Source organism: Myotis yumanensis, unplaced genomic scaffold, assembly GCF_028538775.1.
Source record: "Myotis yumanensis isolate MYYU_CA2020_CCGP unplaced genomic scaffold, mMyoYum1.0.hap1 SCAF_14, whole genome shotgun sequence".
Classification (NCBI taxonomy): Eukaryota; Metazoa; Chordata; class Mammalia; order Chiroptera; family Vespertilionidae; genus Myotis; species Myotis yumanensis.
In genome coordinates this window covers 24,598,736-24,624,894 of record NW_027223765.1, presented here as the reverse complement: position 1 = coordinate 24,624,894, position 26,159 = coordinate 24,598,736, and the positions used below count along the sequence as shown (strand labels likewise).

The following is a 26,159-nucleotide window of genomic DNA, read 5'->3' as shown; positions in this document are numbered from 1 at the left end:
AAATATCTGGCACATTTTAAACATATATATATAAAAGTTGTTGCTTTAAAAATTGTTATTACATGCTCAAATATAAGGGTTGACTAGATATTGCATACATAAGCTCAGGGGCTTTGTAAGAGTTTGAGAGAAAAAAAATATCATTAGCAGCATATTGATGATATTTAAAGCCACAGACCTGGAAAAAGTCACCCTAGAGAAGGAGTTTTGATTGAGTACCTAGAAGAACAGAAGATGCTATCAGCACATTATTGAATTTCTCTCCAGTGTTAGGCACCTTATTTGCAGAATCATTGACCTAATTCTATAGAAAAACTTCCTTCATGATGCTTACTTAACATGTTAATGAATGTCTTTTCTGTAATGAGTCAAAGGAAAAATTCCACTTTGAAGTTGGTCTAGGGAAAAAGTTTTGTTTGCATATTTATTAGCTTATTTTCCTTTTCTAGACAATGGGAATTATGTGACCCACAAATTTACCTTTTGGGATTAGTTGTTATCATTTCAAATTGAAAATTCATCTGAAGTCCAATTCACCAATTCCAAGTACCACTTCTCTGCTCCTTTTAATGAATATTTATTGCTTCCATTTTCATTGTCTGATTTAATTTTGTAAAGTCACTTCAAATCCTCTGTGGAAGAGAATTGGTGGAAATTCCTACTCTTAGAGGAACGGCTGTGATAAATGACATCTGTTTACCCAGCTTCCCTGTGGGAGTTGGCATCACTCACTGTCCCTTCAGTCCCACGCACTGGCCTTCTCTTTGTTCCTAACCCGTCAAACTTCTGCCCACCATTAGGCCTCACATTCCTCTATGTAGAACACTCCTTGCCCTACTCATTATGTAGCCAAACCTGCTCATCTTTAAGTCCCAGATTAAATGCCAGCACTTTTAGAGGGTCTTGCTCCTCCCCTCTTTATAGTTTTACAGATCCTGCATTTTCCCTGTGGTACTTATTATCATTAAACTTATTTAATTTTTTGGACAACCATAATCTTCTTTTAAAAACTTTATTTAGCGCTTGCATTTCTATTTATTCCAGAACAAAGTCTCACCCAGTATTACACATTCAAAGGTAACTGGAGACTAGCTCTCTCCTCTTTGTCTACTAGTCCCTTAGTGTATGATGGTGAAATAAGTATGCATAGGTCAGGCAATGTAGGTGTTTTTAAATAAGACACTGAGAAGTGATAGCAGAATGAAATAAGTACCAATTTAAAAAAACGTTTGTTTGCCATTTCTTTCTCTCTGAAATATTCAGTCTGTATACTAAGTTTCCCAATTATGCATGAAATGCCTTTTATAGCTGTGTCTAATCCCAGATCAGGTCGAAGTTTGCACATTATATTTGAATTTTATGTCTCTTTGGAGTCGTTTACTCTAAAAACGTCTCTCCATGTTCTTCATGGTATTGAGTTTGAGGAATCGAGGCTAAAGTTCCATTTTCTGGATTTGTCATATTATTTCCTGATGGTATTGCTTCAATTCTTCCTCTATCTCTTTTATTTTTTATAAGCTGGAAGTTAGGTCTAGAGCATGGCTCTTTAATAAAAATATAGCACGAGCCACATGTGTAATTTACACTGATCTAGTAGTCACATTTTAAAAAATAAAAAAAAGATTAAATTAATTTCTTTAAAAAAAAATTCTCACCTGAGGACATGCTCATTGATTTTTAGAGAGGGGTAGGGGGAGGTGAGAGAGAGAGAGAGAGAGAGAGAGAGAGAGAGAGAGAGAGACATTGATCTGTTCTTACTGCATGAGCTCCTACGGGAGCTGCGGATTGAACTCTAAACCCAGGTATGTGCCCCAGCTTGGAATCAACCCTGAGACCCTTGGTATATGGATGCTGCTGCCTTTTCTGAGTAGGTTTCAAAAACTAGACATCTTAACAGTGGTGGTGACTGGAGAGACAGAGCAGTGGGTGGCTTTAAGGCATGTTTTGAAGGTGGAATCAGCAGGAGCAGGTGGTTATGAATGGTGACAGGTGAAAAAGGGAGAAAGTAGAAAGATATTGAAGATGACTTAATGACTTCCACATTTGTAATTTGTGGAATCCAGTGGGTAACAGTACTGCCTGTACAGAGATGTGGGGGAAGGGAGGAGGGCTTGTTGCAGGGATTTTAAAAGTTCAGCTTTGAATTAAAACATTTTATGCTTTGAAGGACACCAACAAGAAAGTGAAAATACAACACAGAGGAAAACTATTTGTAAATCTGACAAGGGACTTGTATCTAGAAGATTTTTTAAAACTCAATAATAAAAAGACAAATAACCAATTTAAAAATGCTGGTAGGAATGTGAACTGGGGCAGCACTTTGGAAAAACAGTTGGGCAGTTTTTCAATGTGTTAAACATAGAAATACCAGAGGACTTCACAGTTCTACTCCCAGGTGTTTACCCAAGAGAAAGGAAAACATCTGTCCTTAAAAAGCCTTATACATAAATGTTTATAGCAGCATTATTCAGAATAACCCAAAAGTAGAAACAATCCAAACATCCATCAACTAATGAATGGATAATAAATGTGGAATATTCATACAATAGAATAATTGGCAATGAAAAGAAATGGGAATCTTGCATGATACCACTACACCAGCGGCACCACTGAAAATAAATGAAGTACTGATACAACCTACAACAGAGGTAATCCTAAAAAAGGGAAGTGAAAGACATCAGCTACAAAGACCACATATTGTAAAAAAAAAAAAAGAGAGAGCGAGCAGATGCCATATATATGAAATGTCTGTAATAGGCGGGTCTATAGAAACAGAAAGTAGATTAATGATTGCCTAGGGCTGGCCTGGGGATGGGGGAAGGAATGGAGAGAATGGGGAGTGACTGCTAATAGTTACAGGGTTCCATTTTGAGGGGTCAAGAAATGTTCCAAAATTAGATTGTAGGGATGATTGGCCAACTCTGTAAATGTATTTGTAAGTATACATATGTACATATGTATAAATTGATTTTTGTATTTTAAACAGGTGAACTGTTTAATAGTATATAAACTATATTAACTTTCCTAAATAAGCCTGTGAATTCTCTTAAATAACTTGTGTACTTGAGGTGAAGGGGTGTCTGAACAAGTTCTGGGGGATTTCAGAAGCCCCGAAGTTTAAAGAAAGATGGGCAGAAGGGCAGGACTGGGACTAGATGTTGTCAAAGCACCTCATTTTCTTCCTCTCTCGACTCACGGGGCGAGACCACGCCCCTTTCCCGTCTCCTAGCAACCAGCGCCCTTAAGGCGCTCTGCCTTGTGCCTCACTCCGTAACTTCCGCTCCGCGGCCGGAAGTGAAGTCTTAGCCGGCGGCTTTCCCGGGAGTTCGGCGTTTGTTGTGAGTGCCGCCGCTGAACAAGTGTTTCCCTGGAAGTGGCGGTCTCCCTCCCTCTCCCGAGCTCCGCCTTCCCTCCGTTGCCGAGGACCCTGAGGAGTGTAGAGGACCTCGAGAGTCCAGAAGTCCGCGCGTGAGGAAGGCGAGGCCCGAAAACGCGTGGCTCCGAGGGCAGAGTCGGGGGCTGGCGGGGGCAGCTCCCGGGGTATCTGTGCAATTGGGTCAGCCTGGCTGCTTCCGTCTGCTTCGTCCCCGAAAGCTTCCCCAGTCTTCCCGGGCGGACAGCGGGGCTTCCTGGAGATTGGGGCTTTTCTGCGTCCCTCCCCAACACCCCACTGCTTGCCTTTGAAGGCAGACCCCCCTCACAGAGGCGACTGACTAGGCTGCGGACTCCCTTCCTCGCCCAGACCCTGAAGTGCACCCACCATGGCCTTAGTGTGAGCGAGTGACCGACCTGTGGCACTTTTGCGGAGTCCAGGGTGTGTGTGTCTTTTATTTCCTGCAAAATCGGAGCTCGGAGAAAACCCTGGGCTGTGTTTGGCAATTGTGTATTTTGGTTTACTTTTTAAACATCTTTGCCAGGGTTTCTTCCCTGTGGCTGTTGCAAATCAGACAACTTCGTGCCTTCTATTAGCTGGGTGGGAAGGCCCAGGAGATACTGATATTTTGGATGTTGGCCTGGCCTTTGAAAAGTTCAGTGACTTGTATTAGGCGGTTCTTAGTTTTAAGCTTTTTAAATGTGTGTGTGTGTGTGTGTGTGTGTGTGTATATATATATATATATATATATATACACATATATATATATTTTATCGATTTCAGAGGGGATGGGAGAGAGAGAGAAACATAAATGCTGAGAATCATTGTTCGGCTGCCTTCTGCACGCCCCCTACTGGGGATCGAGCCCACAACCCGGGCATTTGCCTTGAGGGGGAATCCAACCTTGACCCTCTTGGTTCATAGGTCCGCACTCAACCCGTTTTTAATGTGTTTTTGTCTTACAAGTTCTTCTTGAACAATGACTGGTCACTCTCACAGCCTTAGGTACAATACTGAGCATATAGTAAAGGCTTAGTCATTTTAAAAATCAGAAAGTACAGATTTTAACATCTTCAACTTAATATTGAAGGGGCCTATTTAAATACAGCCCAGCTCCTGGAAAGGACAACATAAAATAAGATTTTTTTACATAAATGTGTATGAAATTTAGAGGCTACCTGGAAGGGTAGGTACAATGATCTCAATGGAAGAGAAATATGGTACATCTATCTTTTAGGAGGAGACCAAATAAAGAATGATGTTTCATTGCTTGTTTCTTTTTCCCTTTTGCTTCTTTTTTTAATAGGTGGTGTTTCCTAACTACTGACCCAGAGGCACTTGCTGCCATTATGGGAAATCAGCTCGCTGGCATTGCTCCTTCCCAGATCCTTTCTGTGGAGAGTTATTTCTCAGATATCCATGACTTTGAATATGATAAGAGCCTGGGGAGTACTCGTTTTTTTAAAGTTGCTAGAGCGAAGCACCGAGAAGGCCTGGTGGTTGTGAAGGTCTTTGCAATTCAGGATCCCACATTGCCTTTAACCAGCTATAAACAAGAGCTGGAGGAACTGAAAATCAGGCTTCATTCTGCACAAAACTGTCTGCCTTTCCAGAAAGCAGCAGAAAAAGCATCTGAGAAAGCAGCCATGCTCTTCAGGCAGTATGTGCGAGACAATCTCTATGATCGCATAAGTACCCGTCCATTCTTAAATAACATTGAAAAACGTTGGATTGCTTTCCAGATTCTGACAGCTGTGGACCAAGCACACAAATCTGGAGTCCGTCATGGGGACATCAAGACGGAGAATGTAATGGTCACCAGTTGGAACTGGGTCCTCTTAACTGATTTTGCCAGTTTTAAACCCACTTACCTTCCAGAAGACAACCCAGCAGATTTCAATTATTTCTTTGACACGTCACGGAGGAGAACTTGTTATATTGCTCCTGAACGTTTTGTTGATGGTGGGTTGTTTGCCACTGAGTTAGAATATATGAGAGATCCTTCAACTCCACTTGTAGACTTAAATAGCAATCAGAGAACAAGAGGAGAGTTGAAGCGAGCAATGGACATCTTTTCGGCAGGTATTTGAGTTGGCTAAATTTGCTAAGGGGGGATGTGCATATAATTTAACTGGAATATAGAAATGCATTACTGTTAACTAGATTATAGATAGACCTTATTAAGTTTTTACCAGCTTTACATATACATTTGTGTGTACATGTATTTTAATAGAATATTCTTCATTTTGGGTTTGTCTGCTGTTTCCTTGAGATTAGAATCAGGTTATTCATTTTCGGTAAGAATAGTACATAGGTGATGATGTGTCTTTACGGTATCACCTCTGCAGTCAAATGGTGTCTGATGGTCAAGATATTGCCCAATTTCTCCCCTTCATAATTAATTTTTTTTAAAGTCATGTGGAATGTACATTTTCTTTTTATTTATTTATTTTTAAAATATTTTTATTGATTTCAGAGAAGAAGGGAGAGGAAGAGAGAGATAGAAACATCAATGATGAGAGAGAACCACCCAGCAGCTGCCTTGAGCCCGCAACCTGGGCATGTGCCCTTGACCAGAATTGAACCTGGGACCCTTCAGTCCGCAGGCCAACGCTGTATCCACTGAGCCAAACCAGCTAGGGCCATAATTAATTTTTTAAATCCCTTGCAAGTAATAACCTGTGGGAAAGACCTCAAGACCAGTTGTTACAATTTTCTCCTTGATTTGGCATCCACTGATGATTCTTGCTTGATCCAATCTTTACTGTGATGGCTTTAAAATGATGGTTTTCCAGTTCCAGCACTTTTCCACATTGATCAATAGGCCCTCAGCATTCTATTATACTCAGGTGTCTTCTTTCCCCTCATTTATTTTATATAGGTAGGGACTCCTACACTCAGTTTTGGAGGAATTTAAAAATCTATAATCATCAGAGACGTTGGTCTGTACTTTTATTGTGATGTCTATCTGGTTTGGTATAAGGGTAGTGTTGGCATCATAGAATGAGTTGGAAGGTGTTCCCTCCTCTTCCATTTCTTGAGAGAATTTGTGAAGGGCAAATGCTAATTCCTTCAAAGTTTGATGGAATTCACCTGTTAAGCCATCTTGGTGTAGGCTTTTCTTTGGGAAATTTTTCATCTCTTATAATGCTCATTCAGATTTTCTGTTTCTATTTAGGGCAGCTTTGGTAATCTATTTCTGTGAATCTGTCCATTTCGTCTAGATTATCACATTTGTTAGCATATGGTTATTCATTCTGTACGGTTGGTAGTACTGTCCCTTTTCCACCCTAATCTTTGTTCTTTCCTTCTGTTTACTTTGGTTTGAGTTTACTCTCTTCTTGTTTCTTAAGGTATTTATAGATAAACATTTCCTCTAAACACTGCTTTAGTTGCATCACATATGTTTTTGTATGTTGTGTTTTTGTTTTCATTCATCTCAAAGTATTTCATAATTTCCCTTTGATCCATTGGTTATTTAGGAGTATGATTACTTCTTAATATTTGAATTTTTCAAATTTTTTCTGTTCCTAATTTCTTTTTTATTCTGTTGTGATTTGAAGAACACAATTTGTGTGATTTGAATTCTTTTGAACTCATGGAGCCTTGTTTTATGACCAAGCATACAGTCCAACCTGGAGAGTGTCCCATTTGTACTTGAGAAGAATTTTGTATTCTATTGTTGGGTGGAGTGTTTCTTTGATTTCTGTTAGATCCAGTTGGTTCATAGTGTTGTTCAATTCTATTTCCTTCTTGGTTATGATGTTTGTAATCGCTATTTTTAAGTCTTTTATTCTAAAACTTGACACTATATAGGTAGAAATTAATGAAATAAATGTTTTGAGTGTTTATTATGTGTCAGGCTTTGCCTTAGTTGCTGGGGATTTTTCACTGAACAAAATAGAGAAAAATCCCTTCCTCATGGAGTTTGCTTTCTAGTGGGCATGTAGACAATAAATAAATACATTAAATATATAATTTGGCAGTTGGTGCTGTGGGGTAAACAGCAGGGAAAGGGAAAGGGAATGTGCCAGGTGTGGAGTATGAGGTAGTTGTAGTTGTGGGCCTAAACTGGGCAGTCAAGAAAGGCCTCACTGCTAAAGTGGTATTTGATTGAAGATCTGAAAGAGGTGGAGGTATAAACTGTCTTACTTGGGGAATAGCATTTTAGGCAGAAGGACCAGCAAATGCAAAGGCTGTGAGCTAATGCTATGTAAGGATCTCTTTAAGAATTGTTAAATGTGCAGGCTCTATTCCCAGTAGAGGGTGTGCAGGAGGCAGATGATCAATAATTCTCATTATTGATGTTTCTCTCTCTCTCCCTTCCTCTGTGAAATCAATAATTAAAAAAAAAAGAATTGTTAAGTGTATGTCATACAGTGATTCAGTGAAACTGCTTGTCCTTTTTGAAATGTGGATAGTTGTGTTTTTTTTTTTTCATTTCCTATAGAAGATTCCATAAGTGCAAAATGATTGGGTTATTTCTTCTCTCTAACAGCCACACTTCTCATTTATTTATTTATTTTTAATATATTTTATTGATTTTTTACAGAGAGGAAGGGAGAGGGATAGAGAGTCAGAAACATCGATCAGCTGCCTCCTGCACACCTCCCACTGAGGATGTGCCCGCAACCAAGGCACATGCCCCTGACCAGAACCGAACCCGGGACCCTCCAGTCTGCAGGCCGACGCTCTATCCACTGAGCCAAACCGGTTAGGGCGACACACTTCTCATTTTATAATTGTTTTTGTTCACTGGTTTATTTTAAACCTCCCTTTCTATAATGAAAGCTTTATGAGGGCAGGGATTTTATCTGTTTCATGTATTATGGGAGCCTAATGTATAATAGACACCTCATTTTAGTTTAATGATGAATAAATGAATTGTCAGCTATGATTTCTCAGTAATTCCTTTTGAATTTAATTTCTATAAATCCATACTTAAAAAAAAAACAACCCCAGTGTATTTCTTGTGGCTTTTACTCTATCCACCTATTTCTAAATATATGGTGTGTACATTATATGTGCACATTCATTTAAAATTATAGAACTAGGAAGTAACTTTATTTGATTTAAGTTTTTTTTTAAGAGGGGCAAAAATAGAATGGGCCTTTTTGATGTTACACTTTTTGAAACTGGTGGTTAGGCAATAGATTTTCCCTATCTTGATTGATTGTTTTATATTGCATTAAAATTTATAATTTACTTGGTTTCACATTTTGAGTTTTATGAATTCTCTGAATTCTTGATCTATATTAATGATTTCTTGCATTTCATTTTTAATGGAATTATATCTGCTATTTTCCAGGTTGCGTGATAGCTGAGCTTTTTACAGAAGGTGTACCATTATTTGATCTCTCTCAACTTTTGGCTTATAGAAATGGACAGTTTTTCCCTGAACAAGTGCTAAATAAAATTGAAGATCGCAGTATCAGAGATTTGGTAACTATGCTACAAATATTTGCCATAAAGAATTTAATAGAATTGTGTTCTTTTGCATTAGTCCATTCTCTAAAGTGTTATAAATTTGGAACAAAGCAATAAAGTCCTATAGACTAATACAAATACCTTATGGTTTTTACTTTATTAGGGAGAAATGTACAATTTCCCCATCCCCCTTCCCAGACACAGAGCTTCTTTGACTTATTTTTTTATATGTGCATGCGCACACACACACATACTCACACACACACTCACACTCAAACTCACACAGACACTTCTTCCAATTATAATCTTTAGCTCTGCTTTGGATGCGTTTAAACAGAGGTAAGGAGATGCCTGGGGGTTAGAGAAGTTGTCCAGGCTGGAGCTTGCTAGTAAGATATGAAGAAGACAGGAAATATCAACTTGAATATAATGCAGCAGTATAAGGCCATTTCATATAGAAGCTACTAACTTTGTATACTACCCTTGACACTAAGGGCAGTTCTGGAAGGGAAGATGTAGAATCACAAATTAGTATAGCAGAACAGATATGAGGAATTCTGTGGGAGGTCATATAAGCCATATATCCATATTACTGTTTGACGGGATCTTTTTAAAGTCAGTCAGTATAGGAACTGATGCTTATGATGATGATTCTGAGTCATGGAAAGGATATGGTGTATTTAAAATATCCTTTAGTAAGGTAGGGAAATATTTTAATTTCTCTTACAAATAGCAGATACTAAAAAATCTGCTTCAGATGAAGGAAACTAATTTAGCTCATGTTTAGCTCAGCTGGATTAGGAGTTGGTATATTTGGTTGGTATGTCTTTGGATGTGGCATTCATTCATCACGTTACACTGGCATGAATTTGGGCCTACATTTTCTTAACTGTGAAAGGAGTGAATTGACTAATCTTTAAAGCTTAACCTAAATGTCAAAGTAATTCTATTAGGTCACTTTTCCTTATTTATAGTATATTTGATTCCCCCAAGTTCAATATGAAGCTCTTATTTAGAATCAAACAGCTCAAATAACTAGATATACGTATATGATATTTTGAGTGTTTGAATAATGGCTAATACAGTGGGAGGGACTAGGAAAGATTAAACTATGCTCTGTATATTGAAAAAATTTTATGTTGCTAGAAAACATAAGATAAATTCAAATAAGGTATGTTATTTCTAGTGTTTGCAGGATTTAACACTTCTTTTACACTACTTGAAAAGTTTAAACCACTGATTCCCTTTGTGAACAGATTCTAGTGCTACACCTACTAGTAAACCATGTATGTCCTTAAGCTTGTGAAAATAAGTCTAAACCAGAACTCTGGTATGTAAATAGGTTTTAGGGGATCTGTAATTCTTTTCAGAATTGTGTGTAATTTTGTATGCAAAACTGGTGTGTATACCTTTTTCTCTGAAGAAAATCCCATTGCTTCCTCAGATTCTCAGTGGCATCTCCTCAAATAAAGTTTAAGAATCCTTGAGTTGTGGGCAGCAGTATTACTCTTCTGTCTTAATAAATGGGGAATGTTGAACAGAATTCACCTCCTCTTTATGTGTCTGGGTCATCTGTAATATGTTCGTATGTAATTTCATACTGCTTTTTAGGACAGTAGTAGAGTCACATATTACTCAGTAGTTAGGTTCTGAAAGTAGTTTGAATGGTAAAGATTGAGAAGAGTCAGACTTACTTCACAAATCCTTTAAATCATGGTTTAAGATGCCCTTGTAGCTTTTCTCTGATTTAATTTGCTGTTCTTAAATCTATTTTTTACCTTCTTTCTCCCTTGGTATAGGTAACTCAGATGATTCACCGTGAGCCAGATAAACGATTAGAGGCAGAAGATTACTTAAAGCAGCAGCGTGGCAATGCCTTTCCTGAAATATTTTACACTTTCCTTCAGCCCTACATGGCCCAGTTTGCCAAGGAAACATTTCTTTCTGCAGATGAGCGTATTCTGGTTATACGGAAGGATTTGGGCAACATTATTCACAATCTCTGTGGACATGATCTGCCAGAAAAAGCTGAAGGAGAGCCTAAGGAAAATGGGCTGGTTATCTTGGTGTCTGTTATAACCTCCTGTCTACAGACCCTTAAATACTGTGATTCTAAACTTGCTGCTTTGGAACTTATTCTCCATTTGGCTCCACGATTAAGTGTAGAAATTCTTTTGGATCGTATTACTCCATATCTTTTGCACTTCAGCAATGACTCTGTTCCTAGAGTGAGGGCTGAAGCCTTGAGGACATTGACCAAAGTTCTAGCTCTTGTCAAAGAGGTTCCTCGCAATGATATCAATATCTATCCGGAATATATTCTGCCGGGCATAGCCCACTTGGCCCAAGATGATGCTACTATTGTCAGACTAGCCTATGCTGGTAAGAGATTATTGTCTAAGAAGTAATAGCTACTCATATTTATGAAGTTAGTGACTATAATATCTCTTGTTTCTCTGATTTCTTTGGGAATTCTGAGAATGACCTTCAGTCCCTGAATTATTTGTGTACATTTTAGTAATATTTATAGCTAATCTGTACCTGGGACTCAACTTTTGTGTGTACTCTCATTTTTGAAGTGATCAGAATTAGCTAGTAAAAAGTATATAATACAGAATCTTGTGCTTTTACTGGGAGTATTACATTTAATTTGAAGGGAGACTAATGTTTACAAATATGTGCTTCTGGGGTATGTCTTTAGGCCTTTATAAAGCTTCTCTGAACAAATAAGCTGTTTGAATATCAATTTTAGGATATGCAACAATTTATTGTTGAAAAGATTTATTTTGCTGGGTAATTTGGTGTTGAAAGAATCTAGCCTATTAACTTACTGAATTTAAGGTCCTTTCAGTTACTATAGTGCTTAGGATGTATGGCTTCTTTGTGGTGAAGTGAGTGTGTTATATAACACACCTGCATGTTTTACTTGTAATTCTGATAAAATCAAGTGATACAGATTGATGTTTTTAGCTCCCTAATTCTGAATGCTTATTACTGCATGGAAATGCCATTGAAACATTTACATAAATTATGGAATTATGTAATTTATTTCTAAAATGTAATCTTATGGAAATCAGGGATTCTTTTTTGAAGTACATAACATGTGGTGATGATATTGTCACTTTGCTGTATGATGCTTGCTTAGGAAACATCTTACAGATGTTTTTAATCCTCACCTGAGAGTATGTTTGTTTATTTTTAGAGAAAGGAATGCGGGGGGAGAGAGAGAGAAAACATCAATAGGTTGCCTCCCTTACTCACCCCTGACCAGGGATTGAACCCGTCACCTTTTGATGTATGGAACAATGCTCCAACCAATTGAGCTACCCGGCAGGGCGCGCCTATTAGTATTTTAATGGAACATGTGAAAAATGGTCTTTGGACGCTGGCCTTAAATTCTAGGCACATCCACAAAGTGATTGGCAGTGGTTGGATTTCTTTTTTTATATGTATATGTATATTTTTATTTTTATTTGTTTATCTATCAGCCTATTTATTTATGTATGGTTTCTGGTTTCCATAACCTTATAGGTATAAGTTTCAGGAATAGAAAATTAGAAAATGAAGGATTTCTTTAAGATAGATCTGAGTTTATCATTTGTAACAAAGCACATTTATAATCCACTTGGTAAATATAAACAATTGAGCCAGATAAATTTAAATAACAGTTTTTAGGTTTTAAAAACAAGCTGTATCTTTAGGGTTTCATGACCTACTTTTGACCCAGGGGATTTTAGTCTGTTCTTTAATTGTGTAAAATAGGTAAGATTTTGATATGTAGGTGCCATATTAACATATTGACAGTCAATTACTAATAGATAGTCATAGCATAAAAATAATGGTATTTGTTGGAAAATCTGCTGTGTGTCAGGTATCTACTGTTCAGGCTTGTTGCAAGGGTTAGTTGCAAGAGATACATAAATTCTAAGATAGATTTTAGATTCTAAGGTCTATATGTCTTTCACAACTACCCCTTGCAAAAACCTTGAGCAGTGATAGTTATATTCCTTTATTTTACCAGTGAGGAAATTGGGAATGAGAGAGTCTAAAAAACATGACCCCGATGTATCTGGTCTAATTCTTTCTCAGTTCTCCAAATTATTGGTCTAGACCTAGACCTTGATTTTGAAGCAATCCTGCTTTTCTTTGGTCTTTTGGGTTTTTATGATGAGAGTCCATGATAACCCAGGGACAGTGCCAGTACCTTGCAGTGTCCCTTCACCATGGCTTGGTGCATGACAAAGCTACCTTTTTTAATAGAGCCAGAGGTCTGTTTGAACTTGTATGGTTAAGTATAATTAAACCACACATGTTAGTAATTAAAAACGTTTAAAATCAATTTGTAAATTTCTTTTACATTATTCTTTTTTAGCTCAGAGTTGTTGGTATAGAATTGTATCTTATGTAAACTATCCAAATATATTGTGGTTTATAAACGTCAATGGGGAAATAAGCATAACTTAGACTTTAGAGGTTCAGAAAAATAAGAGACTTTTCTAATAAAGATATGTTTATTAAAGTGGGGATATTCATCTAGAATTTTGACTTATTACCAGAGGATGGCCCTAAATTTCTCCATCTTTAGGGTGAGCAGGCATTGCAGGATATTAATATCTTGCTTACTTAGAGGTAAATTTTTGTTCTATTCAGAACAGTGTTGAACCTGGGAGAGATGGAGGAATCACTGCATTTGGTAGACTGAAAAGTCTCAAATATTGTGAGATGTATCTCAATTTTGGAGATGTAAAAAGTTAAGAGAAAGTGAGTGTCAGATTCAAAATAAAGTAGTTAAACTTTATGTTCAGTGCTATTTACTGCAAAGATGGAAGAGTACAGAGTTAAGCTAAGAAGCACAGAAGTAGTAGAAGAAAGAAGGGTAGAAACTAACAAAAATGGAAGGAAGAAGATATAAGCAATAGAGTAGATATAATTAATAGCAAATATGATAGCAGAACTCAGAAGTAGATACTTTCACAGTGGTGAGGCGTATCAGATAGTTTTACTAGATTACCAGAAAGAGAAAGGAGAAAATATAGACAACTACAGAAGTGTGGCAGTCTGACACTTTGGTTCCTTAAGAACTTCAGAGTATCACTTGTGAAGCAATCCAACAGTGATTGATTCAATTTGGTAATGGCTCTTTGAAATAGATGTGACTCATTTATGTGTGAAGAAACTGAAGCTCAGATTGGTTAAGCAGCCAGCTATTAAGTGGCAGGGTAGAGATTTGAGTCAAGGTCTGTGTGATCCCAAAGCCCAGCTTGATCTGTTATTTCCATGTGAATGTTTGTTAGTCTAATGTCAAAATACTGGTTAAAGGGTCGGACTCAAAGGATTTTTTTTTCCTCAATAGATTTGAGTGCTGTGTTTTGGGTTATTTTTGCCTTTTTAAAAGATGCCTATGTTCAATATTAAAACATAGTTTAGAAATAGTTGTAGATTATGAAATTAGTTACTAAAATATGATTTGGTTAAGTGTTAAATTTAAAAGTTCTACTTTTCCTTCTTAGTTTTATGATTATTATTTTATATATAAAAGAGTTAGGGAGGAAAAGTTATAAACATTACAGAGATTTAAGAAGATAATTTTAATTTTTCTTCCGTTTGTAGAAAACATTGCTCTGCTGGCAGAAACAGCTTTGAGATTCCTGGAATTAGTACAGTTAAAAAATCTCAATATGGAAAATGACCCAAATAGTGAAGAAATAGATGAAGTTACACATCCCAATGGAAATTATGACACAGGTAGTATGATTCTCTGTTCCAGATTTCCTAATACTTAGAATGAATTGCTAATGTGAACTTGGAGCAAATCATCATTTCTAATTTTCATGTAAGGTGAAAGAATACCAGATCTATAGGTAGGAAGGATTCCTGGTTTCTGGTTGTTCTCTCTATTCTCAAACACTTATCTAGCCAGAAAATGATCAGCTTGTTGCTACAGGTTCTAAGCTCAATTGTTTTTCAGCCAGAATTGATTTGTGTCAATAATAAAGCTAGCTGAATTATTTCATTCTTATGATAAAAGAAAAACCATTGACAGCATCATAGCTAAAGAATCTAAATCTTTTCTTCTTATGTGAGTATATCCTGTGTATCCTCAGTCATAAGCTTGTGTTTATTTTATACTATCTATGATTTACATATTAAAACCCACACATTTTACTATAAAAGGACAGATATGATAAACTCTTTGAGGTCAGAGTTCTTTTCATTTTTAAGAGGAAGGGAAAGGGAGAGAGAGAGAGAGGAACATCAATGATGAGAGAGAATCATTGATTGGCTGTCTCCCGCATGCCCCTTACTGGGGATTGAGCCCCCACCTGGGCATATGCCCTAGCAGGGAATCGAACCTCCTGGTTCATTCGTTCATATGTCAACACTCAACCAATGAGCCACAGTGGCTGGGCCTTAGTTTCTTTACATTCGTACAATTCTTAACAGACTTGTAGTTAATGTTTATTGAATTAGATATTTAGAAGTGAAATAATATGCTTAGGTCTGTTCTAAGATGTTTCTAGTTGAGAAAAACTAGAGAAGTGTAGTTTTCCGATTTTTATGTTATAGATAACTGCAATAGCTCTATTGTAGAAAGTAGCATTATTTTTAAGACAGTGTAATTATATGGAGTTCAAGACAAATAATTTTGAACTTACAGAAGAATATGTCAGAAAGGAAATCTTCACTTTTTTTGTGGAACTAGAAAATAATACTGTTCAATGTTCTATAAACATGTAATTGGATCTTTTTATGTAATGAATTTAGGTGTTAAAACTTTTGGGGCGTTAACCTGACGTTTTTCTTAATGTGAACATTATACAGACGTCCATTTTCCTTGACAGTGGATGCACCAGGAGTGGCCTCTGCCCTTATTCACGTAGCCAAAAGATAATTGTCAAAGATAGCTCTGCATCAGGCAATTTTGTGCCTGCTGTAAGCACTAGGGATACAGTGGTGCCTAAGACAGACAAGATCTTCGCTCTTGCGTTTACATTTTAGTAAGGGAAAGACAGACAAGTAAGTAAGTAAGGGGAGGTTGGATAGGAGATAAGGCCAGAGTGGTAGCCAGATCATGCAAAGCCTTGACAGGACTTGCAGTATGTTTCTGAAGTTTCATCCAGCCTTTAAGAATCCGTGCCCTGCATCATCAGATTATATCCTAAACCAGTCTAGTGTTTTCAAGTCCTTGATTACATTGATCTTACTGGAGCAGTATGGTCTCCTTTCTGGTGCTTGCATACTTTTCTCCTTAAGCCTCATAAATAGAGCTGTTTAATTAGTGAGATAGTAGCCAAGCTTGTGAAGCTTATTAGGATGTTCTTCAGTTTTATATTTCAGCTTTCCACCTATCCTTCAGAGTTCTAAATAGTGGAAAAACTTAGTGATTATAGACTTTCTATGGTGGCTTCTGTATGGTGGCTTTCCATTTCTCTGAGGAGTAAAGAGAAAGATTGGGTCTATTAGTATAAGGAAAAAGAACAGATTCTAGTTTTACTTTTTTTTTTTTTTTTAGAGCTCCAAGCCTTGCATGAAATGGTCCAGCAGAAAGTTGTCACTTTGCTAAGTGACCCTGAAAATATCGTGAAACAAACCTTAATGGAAAATGGAATAACTCGGCTGTGTGTATTTTTTGGACGTCAAAAAGCCAATGATGTTTTATTGTCCCACATGATTACTTTCCTGAATGATAAGAATGATTGGCATCTGCGTGGAGCTTTTTTTGATAGTATAGTCGGTATGTTGTTTTTTAAATTTCTCTTTAAGGTTTTGAATTCTCAAAAAAATACATGCAATTTGAAAGGTGACATTACTACTAAATTTTATTAATAATGAATTGAGTTCCTGGCATTTCTGTCTGTCTTCCTGCTGCTTTTGGATGATAAGAATATCTTAGTTGATCAAGGGATTGGTTAATTAAACTGTGATACATTCATATCAAGGAATACTATGTGGTCATTACAAACTGTTTTAAAATGATATTTAATGCCCCTGGAAAGTATCATGAAATACTATTAGAGTGACTGAATTATAGTGTAGGTCTATTTAAAGTATGATTCCAGTTGTATAAAGATAACAGTAAATCATGTATTTATACAAAAGACTGAAATATATATACTAAGGTGTGAATAGTGGCAATATGTAGGACTGGGATTGTAGATGATTGTTTCTTTATATTTTCCATATTTGTCAAATTTTTTTATAGTGAACATAACTTTTACAATCAGAAAATAATTGTTTAAGTGAAATTATGATTGAAAATCAATCTAATTAGAAGGAAAACTTAGATTTGGTCAGTTATGAGATGTAATATGCTAAAGCCATGTTATTATAATTACCCACTAACCCTCTTTATATCATTTTGGACACGATTATAACAGCTTGTTGTTTAACTCAAAAGGTTTAAAGACTCTTACACTTTGGAAAGCTTTGCTGGTATTCAAATTTTCTCATGTAGTAGCAGAAAGCTGTAGGATTTAGATTTTGTTACCTTAAAATCTGGGAAAGTAACTGCTAAAATATTTGCTTTTGGGTGTATTTTCCTAAAAAATAAAAAAGGAAAGAAACTCATATGGCAGTAGTATTAATGTTTCTGCAAGTGCTGCCGTATAATGTTTTGGAGAAAAGGTTACTTCCTACCTTTGAGAACCTGTGAAATTGCTTGCGTTGTTGTATTCTAGCCTCTATATTGCTGCCGGTGTTCCAGAATTTCTTAGTCATTTATTTTGTTGTGGGTCTTTTCATTTATTGTGCTGGGTAGGAAGTGCAATGTCATCTTTCTGATTGTTGCTCAATATATTTGGTTTTCGATTAATTTTATTGTTTTACTTAATGGCATTTGTACTTCCAGGTATAGAATACGTAATCATGTAATGTTGCTTCTCTTTTTCAGGTGTTGCTGCCTATGTTGGCTGGCAGAGCTCCTCAATTCTCAAACCCCTGCTTCAACAAGGTCTTAGTGATGCTGAGGAATTTGTTATTGTGAAAGCTCTTAATGCCCTTACCTGTATGTGCCAGTTAGGGCTGCTACAAAAACCCCATGTCTACGAATTTGCCAGTGATATCGGTAAGTTTCTGTTTTAGGTTGGGAAAATTAGGAAATGGGAAGAGAAGTAAAAATTGATAGAGCATTGTAAAACTTTTAGGCAATATAGAGTCAGATTTTCAACTTTATTGTTCCCATATTGTGTATGTATGTGCCTGAATGCACACACATGCTTAAACATGGATGCTTGTATGCATGTGAGAGACAGGCAGGCAGGCAAACAGGATCATTTGGTTCTCCAGCCTGGGTTGGGAAGTAATCTCTTTGTTTTCATTTGTAATTAAGTTTTTGTGATATTTGAAAAATAAAGATTTGGCTTTTTTTTATTAATCCTCATTGAAGATATTTTTCCCATTGATTTTTAGAGAGAGTGGAGGGGAGGAAAGAAGAGAGACAGAGTCAGAGACAGAGACAGAGACATTGATGTGAGAGAGACGCATCGCTTGGTTGCCTCCTGCACGTTGCCCTACCAGGGTTGGGGATTGAACCTGCAACCCAGCTCCTTGCCCTTGACCAGAATTGAACCCGTGACCCTTCGGTGTGCATGCCAACACTCTGAGCAACACTGGACAGGGCTTGTTTTTTATCACAAAATGGATAGTCTATAACTGCTCTGAAGAGTCAACTTGTTTTTTTTTGGACACTGGACTACTAGTCATGTTGAAATTGGATGTGGATGATTGTCTATGACATGTGTCATTGTACTCATTGCCAGTTAAGAATTCTTAGTATTGAAGTTTCTACTGTTGGTAATTTTATTAACCAGTGAAAGGGACTAATCCCTTGACCTTTACAGCAATTACCTGTTTACCTCAACTTAAAATTCAGAATAAGTTCAAACAAGTCAAATGACACACTCTAAAATTAAGACTATCCGCAGCTTTTAGTCTTCTTATCACTTCACTTGAAGAAAATAATCAAAATAAGATTGCAGATTGGCTTTATCCAGAGAGGACATGAAATCTTAGAATATTGCCTCTAGATAAAATATTTGATTGCTATAAATGCCTTGCCAAGGAAAATTAATAGAAAACCAAAATTGGTTAGACTTGGTTAATAGGGTTTTTTTTTGTTTTGTTTTTGAGGAACTCCTCAGAGGAAAAAGACAAACGAGTTTTTATTTATTTTTATTGTTGGGAAACTAGATGGTAGCTAGTAAAGATATATAAAATTTTTGGAGAATTTTAAGGCATGAATGTGGCTTTAAAATAAATAATTTTGTGTGAAAAAGTATATGTAGGTTGCTTATTTTATTCTCTAATATTTTCAATCATGCTTTTAGTTTGTAACTCTAATTTGGTTTGAATTTTTGGATGATTATGTTAAAAATAATTCCAAATTTAATAGGAAATTGTTGAGTATTGGCAATACAATAAAATCTACATTATATTGAAATATTTTTGATTTTTCATATGAGCTACAGTGTGTTGAACCTTAAGGGGTTCATTATCTCTATTTAAAAAAAACAACAAAACGCCGAAACCGGTTTGGCTCAGTGGATAGAGCGTCGGCCTGCGGACTCAAGGGTCCCAGGTTCGATTCCGGTCAAGGGCATGTACCCGGGTTGCCGGCACATCCCCAGTGGGAGATGTGCAGGAGGCAGTTGATTGATGTTTCTCTCTCATCGATGTTTCTAACTCTCTATCTCTCTCCCTTCCTCTCTGTAAAAATTCAATAAAATATATTAAAAACAAACAAACAAACAAACAAAAAAAACAACAAAACTAGCCTGGCTGGCTTGGCTCCATGGTTGAGTGTTGACCTGTGAACCAGGAGGTCACAGTTTGATTCCCCATCAGTGCCCGGGTTGCGGGCTTGATCCCCTGTGTAGGGTGTGCAGGAGGCAGCTGATTGATGGTTATCTCTCTTTTTAAAAAAAAATATATTTTATTGATTCTTTACAGGGAGGAAGGGAGAGGGATAGAGAGTCAGAAACATCGATGAGAGAGGAACATCAATCAGCTGCCTCCTGCACACCCCCCACTGGGTATATGCCCGCAACCAAGGTACATGCCCTTGACTGGAATTGAACCTGGGACCCTTGAGTTCGCAGGCCGACACTCTATCCACTAAGCCAATCCGGTTAGGGTGTTGGTTCTCTCTTATCATTGATGTTTCTGTCTCTCTCTCCCTCTCCCTTCCTCTCTGAAATCAATGAAAAAATATGTTATAAAAATACTAATAGCAGAATAAAAGTTATTAATATTATGAAAAAACAAATGATTTTGAATTTCTGGTCCTGTGTATTGTAAGGCAGATATAGAAAGCATGCATTTTGATGATAATATAGGGTGTCCCCCCCCAAATGTCTACACACTTTGAATGATTATAAAGTCAGTCTTTATTAACATACTGTTCATTTTCAAAATTTAAAAGAATCTATAGAAATGAATAATTTTTTGTCACCTGTCCCCCAAAATGTATATACACTTTGAATAATTATAAAGGCGTTGTTTGTATTTCAACTGTGTTTTCAAATTTCCAGTAGCATTTTAGGAAGAATCTCCTTTGTTCAAAGCTTAGTTTGGCTGAAAAGAAAGAAACATCAATTGAGCTATCAGTTATTAAAGTGTGTATACATATTTTTTTGGCAACCTGTATTAATGAGACGATGTATTGTGTGAACATGCACATCTTGCGGCCTGGAGTATTTTCCTGCTCGTTCTCATTTTTAAATTCTCATATCAGTGCTTTCTTTTTTTCTCCTGTAAAAGTGGCATTATTTCCCAAAGGTCAAGTTTTTCTTGCTTTTGCCTTTTATTCTCTTTATTTTAATTAATATCTTCTGTATATAAATATGTACTCTAGTATATTCTGATTTCACATAAATACATTTCTTCTGTTGATTAATTATTTGGAAATTATTTTTGGTATATAATGTAGCTTATAATTGGCATTTTATTTATCTGAAAAATGGATGTCTATCAATTTTTAAGCAAAAACATCATAAAGACAGTTTTTTACCCTCCTCTTCTATTTTATAGAGGTTTTTCTGGGCCCTGTTATTTCTAGTCATTGATCACACGATGAATACATGGAGTAGTATATGTATCTTTAATTTAGCATAAAAACAAATTACTACCTTTAGGTATAGAATAAATCCAGTGTAATGATACAACTTCTTGGCTGGGGAACTCCCTCAGAATGAACTAAATTTAGGACCAGCTAAGGGGAAAAAGAAAACTTGCTGAGAAAATTTAAGTAAACAATCATGCGTTGTCATTTTTAACTATTTAAAAGAAATGCAGTTTTTTGTAATGTAGAAACACCTATTTTAAAAAGTGATAAAGTGCACACATCTCTCTGTTAGCATAGTCAGTCTTTGGTAGTGATTCTTATTTATTTATTCATTTTAAATGAAATCTTTATTGTTCAGATTATTACAGTTGTTCCTCTTTTTTTCCCCCATAGCTCCCCTCCACCCAGTTCCCACCCCACCGTCTGCCCTTCCTCCCACCCCCCACTGTCCTCATCCATAGGTGTACGATTTTTGTCCAGTCTCTTCCTGCACCCCCCACACCCCTTCCCCCCCCCCCCCCGAGAATTGTCAGTCCACTCCCTTTCTATGCCCCTGCTTCTATTATATTCACCAGTTCATTCTGTTCATCAGATTTTTTCACTTGATTTTTAGATTCACTTGTTGATAGATATGTACTTGTTCATAATTTTTATCTTTACCTTTTTCTTCTTCTTCCTCTTCTTAAAGAATACCTTTCAGCATTTCATATAATACTGGTTTGGTGGTGATGAACTCCTTTAGCTTTTCCTTATCTGTGAAGCTCTTTATCTGACCTTCAATTCTGAATGATAGCTTTGCTGGGTAAAGTAATCTTGGTTGTAGGTTCTTGCTATTCATCACTTTGAATATTTCTTGCCACTCCCTTCTGGCCAGCATAGTTTCTGTTGAGAAATCAGCTGACAATCTTATGGGTACTTCCTTATAGGTAACTAACTGTTTTTCTCTTGCTGCTTTTAAGATACTCTCTGTCTTTTGCTCTTGGCATTTTAATTATGATGTGTCTTGGTGTGGTCCTCTTTGGATTCCTTTTGTTTGGGATTCTCTGCGCTTCCTAGACTTGTAAGTCTGTTTCTTTCACCAGGTAGGGGAAGTTTTCTGTCATTATTTCTTCAAATAGGTTTTCAATATTTTGCGCTCTCTCTTCTTCTGGCACCCCTATAATTCGGATGGTGGTTCGCTTGAAGTTGTCCCAGAGACTCCTTACACTATCTTCATATTTTTGAATTCTTTTTTCTTTTTGCTTTTCCAGTTGGGTGTTTTTCACTTCTTCGTACTTCAAATCTTTGACTTGATTCTTGCGATCCTCTAGTCTGCTGTTGGATCTCTGTATAATATTCTTTATTTCAGTCAGTGTATGCTTAATTTCTATTTGGTCCTTTTTCATAACCTCGAGGGTCTCACTAGATTTCTTGAGGGTCTCACTAAATTTATCGGCGGTTTCTAGAAAATTCTTGAAAAACCTTATAACCGTGGTTTTGAACTCTATATCCAGTAGTTTGCTTTCCTCTATTTCTGTCATTTGTGACCTGTTTCTTTGTCTCTGCATTTTGGCTGCTTCCCTTGTTGATAGGGTGGCTTTCTGTGCTAGGTGTCCTATAGGGCCCAGTAGCTCAGCCTCCCCAATTACTTGAGGTGGACACTCTTGGTGAACCCCTTTGTGGGCTGTGTGCACAGTCTTGTTGTAGTTAAGCCTTGATTGTATTTGGTATCACTGGGAGGAATTGACCACTAGGCCAATTGGCTGTGAGAATCAGCAGTGTCTATGGTGGGAGAACTTCTGTGCTGGAGACACCCTTATGGGGTAAGACTTGCTTCAGCGGGGCTTTGGTGCTCACTGAGTCTGCCCCCTGAGTGTGTCCCTTATGGATTTGAGGAGTTGTAATCTGGATGGTCCCACTCTGACCATTGGGTACACTGGCACTTGGATCTCTAAGGAGGTGCTAATTTAGCCTCTGGCTGAGGCTACCCAGCAGGAGCTACAGAGAGATCTGCAGATTCCTCTTCTTTGTTTGGGATTTGGAGGTGCCCAGATGAGGCCCAGCTGTGAAGCAGTGCAAGCTGCTGTGGGGCCTTGGGCCTTCTTTTGGGTGTTCTGGGTCTCTCTGACCCAGCTGCAGTTTGTTAGGTAATTTTAGATTGCAAAGGACCAGGTCATTCATATGCAAAAGTCTCTTCGGACAGCTTGGGTGGGCGGGGTCTCAGGGAATCAACAGGGTGGAGCAAACAGCTATGGCTGATCCTCAGCCCTGCCCTAAGAGGCCCCGGGTCTCAGTGTCCTGTGGTAATCGCTGCAAGTACCCCTGAGAGAAAGCCGCTCCTGAGTTCCGCCTGCTGCCAGACAGTCCAGTTTCTCCCCGTATGAGTCTGGGTCCCCAAAGACTAGCCCGGAACTGGAGTTCAGAGCGGGAGGGTGTGTCTCCCTCCCGATTGAAAAAGACAACCTGTGTCCTCAGTTGCCAGCCCTTTCCGCATGCGCCTCCGTACCTCTGCACTTTACTTCCGCACCTCCTCTGAGTCTCGTGCTTTTCTCTTTCCTTCTAGTTGTAGAATTTCCACTCAGCTAGCCTTCCTGTGGTTCTGGATGATGTCCGTTTTGTCTTTTAGTTGTATTTTTGAAGTGGTTGTGTGAGGCAGCAATTTCCGGTGTTTACCCATGCCGCCATCTTGGTTTCTCTGTAGGGATTCTTAAAGGGAAATAGTGGTGCTGGTGATGGTGGTGGTTGTGATGGCGATTATCATGATATTTTTGGTAGCTCTTTCAAAAACTGTACTCGTCCCACTTAGGTATTCTGAATACTCACCTTCCCCAATGCTTGTACCCTGAGAATTGGAATGCGTTGGGTAGAGAAAAGATTGAGTACACTGTTTTTTAAGGAAATCCTCTTTTTAAAAAAAATATTTTTATTGATTTCAGAGAGGAAGAAAGAGGGAGAGAGGGATAGAAACATCAACGATGAGAGAGAATCATTGATTGGCTGCCTCCTGCAACCCCCCCCCCACCCCCCCCACTGGGGATTGAGCCCGAAACCTGGGCATGTGCCCTCAACTGGAATCAAACCTGGGACCCTTCAGTCCGCAGGCCGATGCTCTATCCACTGAGCCAAACCAGCTAGGGCTAGGAGATCCTCTTGATTCTGGTTGCTTGGTGTGTGTTTTTGAGTGTTGATGGTTCTTTGTATCTATTAGCTACTAATTGATACAATAATATATATAGCAATTAACCACAAAATCTCAGTAAACGCTTCAGTAAATTTCTCATTATGCATCTGTAAGCTGTATGCTTTTGGCTTTGTATCTCCAGACTGTGGTGACTGTGATCCATCTGTCTCATTCTGGGGTTATGTTTTGGGTGATGGCAAAGGTACAAGAAAGCAAGCCTAGCTTTTCAAGCCTCTGTGTTAACATCCCATTGGCCAGAGCCGGTAATATGACTGAGCCAGGAGCATGAATACAAGGCAAGAGTATGGTTGTATAATACAGATAATGTAAAGAATTGGGACCAGTAATTCCACCTCACACAGTGCCCAACTCCTGCCAAGTCATTTTGGGCTTAGTTATGTTTTGGAGGTTTTTCAGTGTTTTTCCAGTCCTGATTTTCCCTGTAGTCAAAGGGAAATTACCAGTCCTCCCTTGTTGGATGTATCAGAGGCTGCAGGATGTTTACGAAATAATTAAAACCTTCTCCATGTGCAGTTAAAAGAATTGGAATGGGAGAATGTTGGAGACTTATTTTGAACAAGTTATTTCTCCTTCCCTTTTTTATGCTATAAGTATTATTAGCACATGACATTGTTCTTATTTTTCTATTGGCATGAATTTCTTATAAAGTTAATATTTTCTAGATACTTTTATTTAATTTCCAATTAACACTTGGAGTGCGGGTGAATTTCCCGCCAAAATATAAGATGGCTCTGTCTTTTGGTTTTGTTCCATCCACCAAAAGGGTGGATTACAAACAAATATTTGGTAATACGCAGTTACAATCGGCCCGAGTTTACACGTTTCCCGCACTCCACCGCAAATCTATATGAACCGAGTTAAGACGGCTCCCGCGGAGTACGCACCATTCACGCGAGCCGACTTAACTCGTTTCCCCCACTCCAAGTGTTAAATTTATTAATTAGAGAAAGCAAGAGAGAAACACTCATTTGTTGTTCCACTTATTTATGCATTCATTGGTTGATTCTTTCTTGTATATGCCCTGCCTGGGGATTGAACCTGTAACCTTGGCATATGGGGATGATGCTCTAACCAACTGAGCTACCCAGCCAGGGCCAAAACTAATATCCTCTAAATCAGGGTAGGGAAACTTTTTTCTGCCAAGAACCATTTGGATATTTATAATGTCATTTGCAGACCATACAGAATTATCAACTTAAAAATTAGCCTGCTATATTTGGTCAAACATTTAATTAACTCACCCCTAATGCCTTGGCAGGGCCAGACATTACCCACCCCTGCTCTAAATGCTGATGTTTTTGCATGATCAGACCTAATACCATTTTTGTTTTGTTTTGTTTTTAGAGGTTTGGATTTTATTTTAAATCTTCATTTAGTTGAAATCACTGATTTTTGGTGTAGTACACAAAATAGTTAAAAGGGATGAAAAGGCATTCATTTAATTTTCTGGTTTAATCTTATATTTTAAACTCTTTAAGAAGGGTCATTATGTTCTCTGCCTTGTAGTTTTCATTTATAATGCCTTGCAGTATATTAGATTTGATCAAATCTTTACATTAAAAAGAATGTCAGGTGTAATTGTTTCCTTAATCGTAATGCTGTGACTTGGAGAAGAGATGGCTTATTCGTTTCCTTGCTTATGTGGTAGATGATGTGTCCTTGGACTTCCTCAGGGAAATGGGAGGGGGGATTAATAGTTTGTTGTATAGTGTTGAGACTTTTTATGTCTCTAATAGTTTCTAATCCAGTCTTTTAAATGAGTAGATGCCCACCCATCTTCAGGCCTGACAAAAACTATAAATTTAAATTCTCAGAAAGGAGGTAGCTGTTTTTTGTTGTTGTTAATCCTCACTCAAGGATTTTTTTTCCTATTGATTTTTAGAGAGAGTGGAGGAGAGAGGGAGAGACAGAGAGAGAAAAATATCAATATGAGAGAGAGACATCGATTGGTTGCCTCCCGCATGCACCCCGACTGGGGCCCGGTATCGAGCCTGCAACTGAGGTATATGCTCTTGACTGAAATCGAACATGGGACCCTTGAGCCTGTGGGCCAACACTCTAATCATTGAGCAAAACTGGCTAGGGCAGGAGGTAGCTGTTTTTATTCTTTTATGGTA

At 37.7% G+C, this 26,159-nt stretch overlaps 1 protein-coding gene across 4 annotated transcripts in view; it reads left to right on the top strand.

The window, feature by feature from the left end:
* The first annotated feature begins 3,318 nt into the window (after positions 1-3,318).
* The window catches only part of PIK3R4 (phosphoinositide-3-kinase regulatory subunit 4), a 62,932-nt gene continuing 40,091 nt past the window's right edge, over positions 3,319-26,159 (top strand). For 2 of the 4 annotated variants that reach the window (XM_070433383.1, XM_070433379.1), the window contains exons 1-7: positions 3,319-3,814; positions 4,680-5,455; positions 8,682-8,815; positions 10,600-11,182; positions 14,411-14,545; positions 16,314-16,535; positions 17,691-17,864. In XM_070433383.1, coding sequence (XP_070289484.1) covers positions 4,723-5,455; positions 8,682-8,815; positions 10,600-11,182; positions 14,411-14,545; positions 16,314-16,535; positions 17,691-17,864 — 1,981 coding nt within the window. In that variant the 5' untranslated portion in view covers positions 3,319-3,814; positions 4,680-4,722. The remainder of the gene's footprint in view (positions 3,815-4,679; positions 5,456-8,681; positions 8,816-10,599; positions 11,183-14,410; positions 14,546-16,313; positions 16,536-17,690; positions 17,865-26,159) is intronic. The other 2 variants (XM_070433381.1, XM_070433382.1) reach the window with 2 other exon arrangements.